At 45.8% G+C, this 13,472-nt stretch overlaps 1 protein-coding gene across 1 annotated transcript in view; it reads right to left on the bottom strand.

Annotated features, from left to right (window-relative positions):
• Window positions 1–420: 420 nt before the first annotated feature.
• Window positions 421–13,472, bottom strand: part of Rmnd1 (required for meiotic nuclear division 1 homolog) — a 40,143-nt gene continuing 27,091 nt past the window's right edge. Inside the window, exons 7-12 of the mRNA XM_045159621.1 lie at window positions 13,364–13,470; window positions 10,818–10,882; window positions 9,047–9,123; window positions 7,341–7,461; window positions 1,178–1,294; window positions 421–726 (exon numbers count right to left, since the gene is read on the bottom strand). Coding sequence (XP_045015556.1) covers window positions 694–726; window positions 1,178–1,294; window positions 7,341–7,461; window positions 9,047–9,123; window positions 10,818–10,882; window positions 13,364–13,470 — 520 coding nt within the window. The 3' untranslated portion in view covers window positions 421–693. The remainder of the gene's footprint in view (window positions 727–1,177; window positions 1,295–7,340; window positions 7,462–9,046; window positions 9,124–10,817; window positions 10,883–13,363; window positions 13,471–13,472) is intronic.

Genomic DNA, 13,472 nt, shown 5'->3' with positions numbered 1-13,472 from the left:
AGGTTGGTAGAGTGGGCGTGTCAGTGCGGATGAACTCCAGACACGTGCCCCCTCTGGTGCGTCTGGCTCATGTGGATACTCTGCAACTCACCTAGGTCCTTAAGGGCTTCGCAGGCATGCGCCTTCACTGCTGAGCCATCCTTCCAGCCCAAGAATATTCACTTTCTTGGTGAAAGTATTAATAAAAAGCAATGTGCCAGTGAGCAGTTGCACTCAAGTTAGGCTCTTAAGTGTGGCACTTAAGATTTTTTTCTGATGTAAGAAGCCTACCTTGATGTGTGAATTGATTCCAACACTGCTGTGTTCCTGTGCGGCTCTTTTGAGCCATGACTGGGATTCCTAAGGACAAACTGAATGGTGTCCGCGTTTTCTTGAGATTTTCTTTGTTACCTTACTCGGTTTTCCTCTTGAAGCCAAACATCAGATTCTTCATAATTTTTATTCAGGCACCGTAAATTAAGAGTCAAAAAACAGTATTAGGACAATTCTTTTTAGACAGTTTCTTACACAGCTCAGGATGGCCTGGAACTTGTGATCTTGTCTCAACTTCCTGAGTGTTGGGAATATGGATGTTGCCACTGTTTCCACATGGATTCCTTGGTTTTTAAAGTTCAGTGAGATCACCCAGCAGTGAACACTGATTTTTGATTGCAGAACTTGGATCACCACTTGCTGTGACTGGTTATCATGTGGTCATAAAAATACACGTCCCAACTCAAACATCACCTTAGGATGACAAAGTGAGAGATGAAGATTAAATTTCGTAGCAGGTTACCGGCACAGCTAAAGTGACTGCTAAGACTGGGGTGGTGAAAAAGGCTCCTGAAGTAAGAGCACATACTGCCTTTTTCTAACAAGGTGCAAATGTTGGCCTGGACGTAACCCTACAGCCAGAACTTGCAATAAGTGCTGTCTCTGCAAGGACTGCAGATGCTTGCTTGCAAAGCCTGCTGGCCCACACTCAATTCCCTACTACCCAACTAAAGCCAGATGTACAAAGTGGCACATCTGGAATTTGCAGTGGCAAGAGGCCCTGATGTGCCCGCTGCCTCTCATTTTTCTCCTTGGAAATAAATATAAAAAAGAATTACATGTAATGCAGCTACAAAAGAGTCCTCTGGAATTTAACCTTAATTCCAAGCAGACTCAGTCATTAGAGTATCGGGGCCCCGCTGACCTCGATGGTGATGAGGATGACGATCATCCACTCCAGCCGCAGCGCCCTCTTCTCAGTCAGGTGATTGCGCATGAGGTCCGTGAGCTCCGTGCACTGCCGCAGCTTTTCATTCATGACCTGCGGGAGACGGCATCAGCTACTTCCCGTGCCAACATTTTATTTTATTTTGGTTTTTCAAGGCAGGGTCTCACTCCAGCTCAGGCTGACCTGGAATTCACTATGTAGTCTCAGGGTGGCCTCGAACTCACGGTGATCCTCCTACCTCTGCCTCCCGAGTGCTGGGATGAAAGGTGTGTGCCACCATGCCTGGCTAAAGACGTCAACATTTCAAGTTGAAGAGAATACAAAATTATGTAGGTTAAAAGTGCAAATCATCCAATTTTTGCCCCTTGGTCTTTGAAGGCAACTTAGCAGTTTACAGTGATTCTATCCAGAAACATTTGTAGGAGTTTCATTTGTTGTCTTTTTCCTCTTAAAAAAAAATTTGTTTTTTGAGGTATGGTCTCGCTTGTAGCCCAGGCTGACCTAGAATTTACTGTGTAGTCTCAGGCTAGCCTGAACTCGGAGATCCTACTACCTCTGCCTCCAAGCGTTGGGATTAAAGGTGTGTGCCACCATACCTGGCTAAAAAAATATTTCTAAGACTATATAGTGAATTCCAGGTCAGCCTGGGTTAGAATGAGAGACTAATTCGAAAACCCAAATGTATATATGTATGTTTTTTTTTATTTTATTTTATTTTAATTTGAAAGCAGAGAGTGAGTACGTACATACTACAGGCCTCTTGTCACTGCAAACTAACTCTAGATGCACTTGAGCAACAGAGCCTTTTGTCGTGCGGCTTTAGTAAACTATGTAGCTTGTCCCTGACAGACAGACAGAAGAAGCCATGCTGCATGCAGTTCAATGGGACAGAGCGAAATCACCAGTGAGGATACCCAACAGTGGACACTACAAGCCTTATATTGGCTGTCGTGGAAACCAACTGCCCTGTAATTGGACTGGAGGCTCTCTCCATGGGAGGGAATACATCCCTGAGACTTAAACAGGTAGTTATGAGCCCTAGGGGTATAACATCTACTGGTGTCTGGCTAAGTGTATATCCTGTGCTCACCAAACTGCCCAGTAAGCACTTCTCTTAATGTTCATACCCATATGTTAATGCTATTCTCACTTTTGGTAGAGAATCATTTTTCAGATGGCAGTGACCTTAGGATGACTCAGAAGGCATCATGGTGTTGGAAAGAAGTGACAGACTGCATTTTCTATCACACCTTCCAAGGCTCAGAGTCCAGTGCGGAAGAGGGGGCGGGAAAAATGTTAAGAGCCAAAGGAAGGGTAGGACTCTTTACAATGTGCTCCCCCCAGACACAAAATGGCCTGGATATCCATGACTTCACAGTGCCTGACAATACCTACAGAAGACCATCATAATAGGAAGAAAAGACCATGACATCAAAATAAAAGACTGATGGAGAGGAGGAGGGGGTATGATGAAGAGTGGGGTTTCAAGGGGGAAAGGGGGGGGGAGAATGGGCATTACAATCATGGAAGTGTGTGAAAATAGAAAATATGTAGCTTATCTTTGCAAGGGCTAACAATAAGGTTTTCTAGTTTTTCTTCAGTTTTTTTTTCCCCCTCTCCCTGAGGCTCCAGATTGACCTCAAACTCAGTCACCCTACCACAATCTCCTGAGCTCTGGGACTAAAAGTGCATCATTATGCCTGGCTTTCTTGGTTAAGCAGCTAGAAAAGGGAAATTTAAAATGTTATAAAAATAAAAAAAAGTTGGGTGTGGAGGAAGATGTAGGATTGCTGTGAGTTGGAGAACAGCCTGAGACTACGTTGTGAATTCCAGGTCAGCCTGGGCTACAGCAAGATCGTACCTCAACCCCCCCCCCCCAAAAAAAAATTAAGCTTGGGCTAATGGCAAAACGATTACTGAGTCCAGTGTTGGTGGCACATGCCTTTAATGTCAGCACTCAGGGGGCAGAGGTAGGTTTGAGGCCACCCTGAGACTACATAATTAATTCCAGGTCAGCCTGAGCTAGAATGAGACCTTATCCCCTTTCCCTGTCCCCCCACCCCACAAAAAACAAAACAAAACACAACTAAAATCCACAAATCCTCAACATGGAACACTTGACTTGCTGTAACTCACCACTAGGTGGCACTACACTGAACAAAGGTTTTGCATGATGGTGACTTCCAAGCTGGCTGGAGGAGGTTTCATAAAGAACTTTTCAGTTAAATCCTGGAGTCCCACACTTGGCTAGATGGGGAAGTGGGGAGACATTTGCAGTGGTAGGTTTGGACAGCGAGGAAGCAGGAGCTATAGTACTGGAAGGGACAGCAGAGCAGTGCTTACCACTAACGGAACTGCCTAACTCCTGACAGCAACACCCTTGAACTTCAGGGCACACTTGCTCCCACGTCCTACGCTTCATGACATGCCAGCGCTCCGTGATGTGACCAGCACCTGGGAGGGAGGCCCAGGCAAGAGGATCACTGAGTTTGAGGCCAGCCTTTGCTAGAGCCTGCCGCCCCACTTCACAAAAAGTCTAGGCCTTTCTTCCTTCTCTGTTGACTGCTCCATCTTGGCCTGTAACACATTCATCCTTGAACTTGTTTCTCTTCACAAGCTGACCTGGCCTCGATTTCAACTTTGATTATAGAACGGATAACACATTCTTAACCCACTTCCTCATCACCCAACTTTTATTATTTTTTACTCTTAAGGATTTAAAAGGGGCTGGGAGGCTGGAGAGATGGCTTAGCAGTTAAGGCGTTTGCCTGCAAAGCCAAAGGATCCCCGTTCGATTCTCTAGATCTCACATAAGCGACATGCACAAGGGGGCACATGCATCTGGAGTTTGCTTACAGTGGCTGGAGGCCCTGGTGTGCCCATTCTCTCTCCCCCCCTTCCCAAATAAATAAGCATGGGACTGCAGGAGCTCCCCTCCCCTCCGAGTCCGGAATCCCGAGAACAGGGACCAGATGGGGCTGGGCTCCCAGCGGCAGGCAGATGTGCAACGCTAATTATGTAGCTGAGCCCAGTCACAGCACGAGGCCCTCGGTTGTGGAAGTGCAGGCTAAAGGCTCAGAATGGCATCACGGAAGGAGCTACAAGCTAAAGGCGGCCTCTAGGAGCTGGAAAAGGCAAGGCGGCTCTCACCTACAGCTTCCAGAAGGAAACAGTCCTGCCAGCACGTTGACGTGCGCTCAGTGCCGCCTGTGAGAGGCTTCTGACCTAGGAGCTCTTAAGACGGTGAACTGGCGCTGAGCCTCTAGGCTCGGCTGTCAGCAGGAATAGAAAAGCTCCGTAATGTGTGAACGTGGTGCTGCGGCTCCGTCCTGCGGTGGAGGAGCACTTTTATTATGGTGTGCTGACCACAGTGCGGTGACACACCTCTGCCTTCTGAGCAGGACACGGGAAAGGGAATTCTGGTCTCCACTCAGTGACGAGACCATGAAGGAGCCAGGGGGCCACGTGGCAGGGGAGGCACACCGACTGGCGGGGGCTTGAAGGCAGGCGTCCGCCTGCTCCCTCCCCGCCCCACTCGGCCCCGGCCCCACCACACGGGCTTGGGTTCGAGTACTCGCTAATGAATGAATGACAGACACGCGGAGAAGAACAGGTGGTCTGGGCTGCAGAGATGGCTCGGCGGTTAAGGTGCCTGCCTGCAAAGTGTAAGGATTCCAGTTCTTCCCCAGTACCCACGTGCAGCCAGATGCACAGGGTGGCTCAGCATCTGGAATTCACGCACTGGCGATGGCCAGAGGCCCTGGTGTGCCCTATCATCTATCGCTATCTGCCTCTTTCTCTCAAATAAATAAATGTACATATATTTTTTCAAGGTAGGGTCTCTCTCTAGCTGCTCAGGCTGACCTGGAATTCACTCTGCATTCTCAGGGTGGCCTCGAACTCACAGCAATCCTCCTACCTCTGCCTCCCGGGTGCAGGGATTAAAGGCGTGCACCACCAAGCCTGGCTTAATATTTTTTTTTAAAAAAAGATGGTCTGCATCATGCATGGTGGGACACACCTGTATCTCGACTCTGGTAGCTGATGTAGAAGGATCACAAGTTTGAAGCCAACCTGAGCAACACAGTCGGAAAGCAGAAAAGCGGCTGTCTGCTTGGATGTGTGACTTACGGTACGGCTGACTGACTCGACAGGTAGGCTGGGTCTGCCAGGGCTGAAGCAGAACACGCGAGTTTGAGTGTGGGAACAGCAGTAAGCTTCCTCTGGAACTTGAATCCATTTGTTCCACTTTTCTGTTTTTCCAAGGTAGGTCTCACTTTAGCTCAGCCTGACTTGAAGTTCACTATGTAGTCTCAGGGTGGCCTCAAACTCATGGTGATCCTCCTACCTCTGCCTCCCGAGTGCTGAGATTAAGCACGTGTGCCACCACGCCCAGCTCATCTGTTTCACATTTAAAGATGTGATGGTTGCCAAGAACTGTGAAACAGTGTCATGGACCTTACATGCTAATGGGACATGACATGGAATGGATGCTTGAAGGGACGCCATGACACGTGCCAAAAGTGGAAGGCAAATGAGGGAAAAGGCGGGAGCAAAGTCCTGGACACGAGGGTGCTCACGGCGTAGAAGCAGTAGAGAAACTTCCAAGACAGAGGAGGGTGGGGGAAATCTGAGGAAATGGAGCTTCACACCAGTTGCAAACTGGTTTCTGTCCCCAGAAAGCTTCTGCCACTACTGAATCTCATCCAGTGATCTAATAACCAAATAAAATGACCTAACCTCTGCCACTATTTTCTGATTTCATTCTAGCCCAAGCTGACCTGGAACTCACACTGTAGTCCCAGGCTGGCCTTGAACTGATAGTGCTCCTCCTACCTCTGCCTCCCAAGTGCAGGCACCACCACGCCTGTGTGTGTGTGTGTGTGTGTTTTGAGGTAGGGTTTCATGTATTCCAGACTGGCCGCAAACTCAATATACAGGGCTGGAGAGAAGGCTCAGTGGTTTATGCTACTTGTTTTCAAAGCCTAAGGGCTCATGTTCGGTTCCCCAGCACCCACGTAAAGCCAGGTGCACAAAGGAGCACATGCATATGGAGTTCATTTGCAGTGGCAAGAGATCCTGGAGTGCCCAATCTCCCTTTCTCTGCTTAAAAACAAATAATAAATTAAAAACAGAGGATGACCTCATGCCTTCACCTTCCATTGGGATTTCAGGATTGCAATGCTATGCCAGTTTATGTGGTGCTGGGGACTGAACCCAAGATTTCATCATGCTAGGAAAGTACTCTACCAAGAGATCTTTAGCTCCAGCCCTGTTTTTGTCCTTTTTTTTTTAGGTTACAGTCTCACTCTAGCCCAGGATAATCTCATGGTGGCTTCGAACTCACTGCGATCCTCCCGCCTCATGCGCCACCACACCTGGTCTTTTATTTACTTTTGATTTTTTGGGATAGGGTTTCACTCTAGCCCAGGCTGACCTGGAATTCACTATGCAGTCTCAGGGTGGCCTCGAACTCCTGGAGATCCTACCTCTGACTCCAAAGTGCTGGGATTAAAGGCACACCAAGCCTGGCTTTTTGTTTTTTGAAGCACAGTCACATTCTGTAGCTCAGGCTGGATTGGAATTTGCTATGTATACCAGGCAGGCATCCAGTCATCCCACCTCAATTCCCAAACACTGGAATTACAAGCATGTAGCACTGTGCTCCGCTAGATTTTTTGTTTTGTTTTTTGGTTTTTCAAGGTACGGTCTCGATCTAGCTCAGGCTGACCTGGAATTCACTATGTAGTCTCAGGGTGGCCTCGAACTCACAGCAATCCTCCTACCTCTGCCTCCCGAGTGCTGGGATTAAAAGTGTGCGCCACCATGCCTGGCCAGAAGATCTTCTGACATACAAAAAACCCCACCAAGTCGAGCAGAATATGGGGTTCACATCTGTCATCCAAGGGTTCAAGAAGCTGAGGCACAAGGGCTATTACAGTAAGGTTGAGACTAGCCTCAGCTTTAGTGTGAGACCTGAAATGTGACAACAGAAGACATAAAGCTGAAGAGAAAAGCGAGAGATAGGAATGGAAATAAAGCAACACTTCTCTGAAGGCAGCTAAACACATTCACATCACTAAAAATTTCAGTAATGCAAATCACAGACAAAGATTTTTTTTTTTTGAAAAATACATACCTTAACTCTTCGAGCAATGCTAAGAAATTGACAGGTTTTATCGTACAGCCCTTCTAGGTTTTCTCTATCCCAGTAGAAATCGGGAGTGATCAAGAAGTCTGAACTCAAGTTTATACGGTGCCTTAAGAAAGAAGAAATTATATATATATATATGACTGAATATGATATTTATTTATGAGAAAGAGAGACAATGGATATGCCAGGGCCTCTAACCACTGCAAAGGAACTCCAGACACACATGCCACCTTGAGCATCTGGCTTATGTGGGTATGGGTCTTTGCAAACAAGCACCTAAACCAGTAAGTCATCTCTGTAACCCAGAAATTTTATATATATATAATTTTTTTCCCCCCAAGGTAGGGTATCACCCTAGCCCAGGCTGATCTGGAATTCACTATGAAGTCTCAGGGTGGCCTTGAACTCACAGTAATCCTCCTACCTCTGCCTCCACAGTACTGGGGTTAAAGGTGTATACCACCACATGGGCTATAATTGATAAATTTTAGTTTATATCCATTCTTCCTTTTCTTTTACTCCCTATGGGCAGCCACCAGTGTTTCCTTTGAGTACATTCTATCTGCCTCTCTCTCTCAAATAAATAAATAAATAAATAATTAATTTAAAAAATTCAATGGAGCCGGGCGTGGTGGCGCATGCCTTTAATCCCAGCACTCGGGAGGCAGAGGTAGGAGGATTGCCGTGAGTTTGAGGCCACCCTGAGACTCAAGTGAATTCCAGGTCAGCCTGGGCTGGAGTGAGACCCTACCTTGAAAAACCAAAAAAAAAAAAAAAAAAAAAAAAAAAAAAAAAAAAATTCAATGGTATTTTGCTGGGTGTGGTGACACACACCTTTAATCCCAGCACTTGGGAGGCAGAGGTAGGAGGACTGCTTTGAGTTCAAGGTTGATCTGGGACTACAGAGTGAGTTCTAGGTCAGCCTGAGATAGAGTGTACCTACCTCAAAAAAAAATAAAAAAAAATCAGTGGTATTTTAACATGTACCAGGTGTCATTACCCTGAATGATTTATTTTCCTGACATTTTTCCTTTTATGTATTCTCAGGAGCAAATGTGAAACTATCCAAGTGGGATGTATAAGGCTGTAAAATTTAAATTCTATAATAAAAAAATAGCACCACAGTTTTAAGTGACAGGGTTTTTACAGTGTCTCAGATTCAATGAAATATGGTACATGACTTTTCTGTAGTGATTAAGTCTAAATAGTATTACTAATGATGTAGTTTTACTGGGAGTTTATATAAACCAAAATCTACTTTTTAAAAACTATTTATTTGCATGGGGAACAGGGAGAGAAGGGGCGCAGCAGGGCCTCTTGCCAGTGCAAATGCACTCCCATCTGGCTTCAGGTTAGGTACCAAGGAGTCAAACCCGGGCCTCAGGCTTTGTAAGCACCTTTAACCACTGAGCCATCTTTCCAGCCCCAATTCTACATTCAACGAACCCTCGTTGGGTCGCGTGGTGCGGGTTTAATGTAGACTAGCTGTGGTCTCTGTAATGCCACATGCACTCTTATATTCTCCTAATACAGCTTGCCTGCTTCTCCTGTGTAAGAGATGCCCTCCATTAGGACTAGTGAAACAGCATAATTTCCATAAAAATAAAATGTTTTCTCTTTACTCTTACAATTATAGGAATGTTTTCATGAGATTGTTAAATACTGGAAATATTTACAAGAGAAAGTTTTACCTTAGGGCAAAGAGTTCACCCATTTTCTGCATAACTTCTTTATGAGACAATTTCACTTTCTTCCCTGCTTTCAAAGCCTGTGCGAAGGGGAAAACACACACACACACTGTTGGCCCTCGGCGTCTGTGCATTCCATTAGCCACAGGTAACACTACAAAAACAACTAGTCTGCGTGGAGCAGGCGCACGTTCCCCTCGTTACTATCCTCCTTTGTCCTTTTTGGTTTTCAAGGTAGGGCCTTGAACGCAGGGATCCTCCTGCCTCTGCCTCCCGAGTGCTGGGATTAGAGGTGTGCGCCACCACGCCCGGCTCATTACGATTCTTGATGCAGTTAACAGTTATGTACACACACTTCTCATGCAATCGGGTACCGTACGTAGTCTAGAGATGAACAACCACACTAGATGAAGTCCATGGGTCACATGCAAATACTGTAACATTTTACACAAAAATCACCGCCCACAGATTTTGGAGTCTTGGGGCGAGGAGAAGTTCTGGGCCAATCCTCAGTGCATGTGAATCTTTCAGAAAGTCTTAGGTCTATCAAATAAATGCCGAGGGACAAGATTTTAATTTTCGGACGCTCTTCTTCACTCACTGGCGTGTTCTAAGTGTTGCTTGGCAGAAAGCTCATACTTGGGTTTTTCATTTCCATTTGTTGCAGTGTAGATCCCTGAATGCCCCCAGAGGACCTTGGGTGAAGCCTGGTCCTCAGCTCGTGTTGCTATGGGAACGTGGTAGAGTCTTTTGGAGGTGAGGTCTAGTGCGAAGTAGTTAGGTCATTGGGGCTCCTGAAAAGGACCCTGGGACCCTGGTCCGTCCTCTGTTTGCTCTCAGGCAGTCATTAGGTGAGAGCTTCTTTGCTCTCTGCCACTACGTGCTGCGTCACTTATGCCCCAAGCCCATGCATCGGCCCCACAGACGGGAACCTCACTGATGGCTTCGTGCTGCCACCTAACAGAACGAACCCTAATACTCCTCCTCAGTCCTTCTGGGATATGCTGTCCCAATCTCTCATCAGAAAAGCATGGCTTCTTTTTCCAAAAGTAATAGATCATGTTAATTCTTTCATCATAAGTTAACAAACTTGAAATTTTTAATAAAACTTTCCATATTTACAACTTTATATAGTAAACTAATTTATGCACAACATGTTAGGAACTTAGGAACTCAAAGTTTAATAAAATATTTTAATCATGAAAAGTTGATAATCTTTCTTTTCTTTTCTCGTCCATTTATGTATTTCTCTCTCTCTTTTTTGGGGGGAGGGGGGCGGGGGTTGAGGGAGGGCATGTGCCACCACACCCAGATCCATTTATATATTTTTTCAATGCAATAGTGAACATAGGGCACTGTGCACGCTAGGCAAATACTCTACACTGAGCTACACTGCCAGTATATTAAAAACACTGGCGCACACCTTTAATCCCAGCACTTAGGAGGCAGAGGTAGGAGAATTACTCTGAGTTCAAGGTCAGCCTGAGACTAACAGCAAATTCTAGGTCAGCCTGGGCTAGAGCAAGCCCCTATCTCAAACAACCAAAGAAAAAACCAAACCAAAACAGACAGACAAAAACTCCATTATACCATCACAGGAAATCAATATGAAATGTCCTGTAATCTTAATAAGCATTTTGCTTAAAATCAATACAGCTTTTCTAGTAGTTTTTACTTTATTATACTCAGTAATATAAACTGTCATATTGAGAAATTAGTATTTTCCCTTCAAAAAGCCAACCTTCAAAAACAAACAGAGGACTGACAGAGTTACCTCTGGAATGGACTGAATAGATTCAATAAACTTGTCCAGCGTTGCCTCCCAAATAGCCAGTTTCACTGGGGAAAAAAATTAACACAGGACATTTCTTTACCATCATGTTCCTGTTTACACAGAACACTTATCTGTACAGGACCTCTGATGACATTTCAACAACAGTTTAATAAGTGGCCAGGTATGGTGGCTCATAGCTTTAATCACAGCACTATGGAGGCAGAGGTAGGGAGATAGCTGTGAGTTCAAGGCCAGCCAGAACCACATAGTGAGTTTCAGGTCTGCTTGGGCCAGAGGAAGACCCTACTGTGGGGGCGGGAGAGGACTACTGTTAATTGTCCAGTTCTCATGAAACATGGGGTGTGGCCTATTGTGGTTTGAATGCAAAATGTACCTCAGTGGCTCATGTGGTTCCCACTTGGTCCCCAGCTGTTGGCCAAGTTTGGGAAGCGTGAGGTGGAGCCTTGCTGGAGGCAGTGGCCACATTTCCTGACTGGTGAGATATGCCCAGCTCTGCTTCAGCCCTTGCTGCCAGGCCTCTCCCCTCCCTACCAGGAACTTCCCCTGGACTGTCAGCTGAATTTCCTTCCATGGCCTGCTTCTGGCTGGCACTTGTTCACAAGAAGTGACTGATCTGATACAGTGCTGTTTGGATCAGCAGCTACGTAAGAATAGCAGTGAGAGGGGAGGGGAGAAACTTCAACACACTCACAAGCAGTGACAGTAATATAAAATACATTTTAGGGCTGGAGAGATGGCTGAGCAGTTAAGTGCTTGCCTGTAAAGCCTAAGGACCCATGTTAGCCAGATGCACAAGGGGGTGCATGCATCTGGGAGTTCGTCAGCAGTGGCTGGAGGCCCTGGTGCCCCCATTCTCTCTCTCTGCCTCTTTCTCTCTCTGTATGTCACTCTCAAATAAATAAAAATAAAAAAGTTTAAAAAATTTAAAATACACTTTATATATATGTGTGTGTGTGTATATTATACACATACATACATATATATATATATATACACACACACACACATACATACATATATTCAGCCATTGGAAAACAAACTCTAGATGCATGTGCTCCCTTGTGCATCTGGCTTACATGGGTCCTGGGGACTTGAACTCGGGTCCTTTGGCTTTGCAGGCAAGTGCCTTAACTTCTAAGCCATCTCTCCAGCCCACATTTTTTGTTTTTTTGTCTTTTTGAGGTAGGGTCTCATTCTAGCTCAGGCTGACCTGGAATTCACTGTGTGGTCTCAGGGGGGGTCTTGAACTCATGGGTGATCCTCCTACCTCTGTCTCTGGAGTGCTAGGATTAAAGGTGTATGCCACCATGCCCAGCCATCCAGCCCACATTTTTGATATTTTATTTACTTGTTTATTTAGCTCCTTTGGTTTTGCAGACAAGCGCCTTAACCACTAAGCTATCTCTCCAGCACTAAAATGCTGTTTTATTTATTTATTTTTTATTTTTGATTTTTTGAGGTAGGATCTCACTCTAGCCCAGGCTGACCTGGAATTTATCATGTAGTCTCAGGGTGGGCTCAAATTCACAGCAATCCTCTGCCTCCTGAGTGCTGGAATTAAAAGCATGCACCACCATGCCCGACTAAAATACACTTTTAAGAGAAGCAAAACTTTAACAATGCAATTAATAGGGAGTAACCAGCATAAATATTTTATACACTTATTGTTTGGTTTTTCAAGGTTGAGTTTCTCTAGCCCAGCCTCAGGTTGACCTGGAATTCACTATGTGGTCACAGGGTGACCTTGAACTCATTCACGGTGAACCTCCTACCTCTGCCTCTCAAGTGCTGGTATTAAAGGCATGCACCACCATGCCTGGCTTTGCACACTTTTTTTTCCCCTGAGGTAGGGTCTCACTCTAGCCCAGGCTGACCTAGAATGCACTATGTAGTCTCAGGGTAGCCTTGAACTCATGGTGATCCTCCTACCTGTGCCTCCCGAATGCTGTGATTAAAGGTGTGAACTACCACAGCTGGTTACACACACTTTTCTTTTTTAAATATTTCATTTTTATTTGTTTATTTGAAAGAGAGACACAGAGGGAGAAGGGGAAAGAGAGAGAGAGAGAGATAATGTGCCATCTTGTGCATCTGGCTTACATGGGTCCTGGGCAATTGGATCTAGGTCCTTTGGCATTGCAGGTAGTGCCTTAACCGCTAAGCCATCTCTCCAGCCCCTACATACACTTTTAAATAGGACAAAAGTGGGGATGGAGAGATGACTTGGCACGTAAGGCGCTTGTCTGTGAAGTCTAAGGACCAAGGTTCGATTCCCCAGTACCCATGTAAGCCACATGCATATGGAGCTGCATGTGGCTGGAGTTCATCTGCAGTAGCTAGAGGCTCTAGCATGCCCATTTTCTTTCTTTATGGGCCTCTTTCTCTCAAATAAATAAATGGATTAAAAAGCACAAATGTCAAAAGTACTAGGGCTGAGCTGGTAGGTAGAAAGAGCCCATGCTTAAGCCTGTCTCGAGGCAGTGGAAGCCGTGAGCCGCTGTCCCCGAGCAGCGGCAGTGACTCACCTGAGAGGCACAGGGCATTGGAGAAAGCGAACTTCTCTAGGATGGTGTCATCTGCATCGAGCTCTGAGTTTAACTTGATTTCCCCTTTGTAAAGTTTAGACTGCCCCCT

The sequence above is a fragment of the Jaculus jaculus genome, chromosome 9 (assembly GCF_020740685.1).
Source record: "Jaculus jaculus isolate mJacJac1 chromosome 9, mJacJac1.mat.Y.cur, whole genome shotgun sequence".
Classification (NCBI taxonomy): domain Eukaryota; kingdom Metazoa; phylum Chordata; class Mammalia; order Rodentia; family Dipodidae; genus Jaculus; species Jaculus jaculus.
This window is presented reverse-complemented; position numbering and strand designations above follow the sequence as displayed.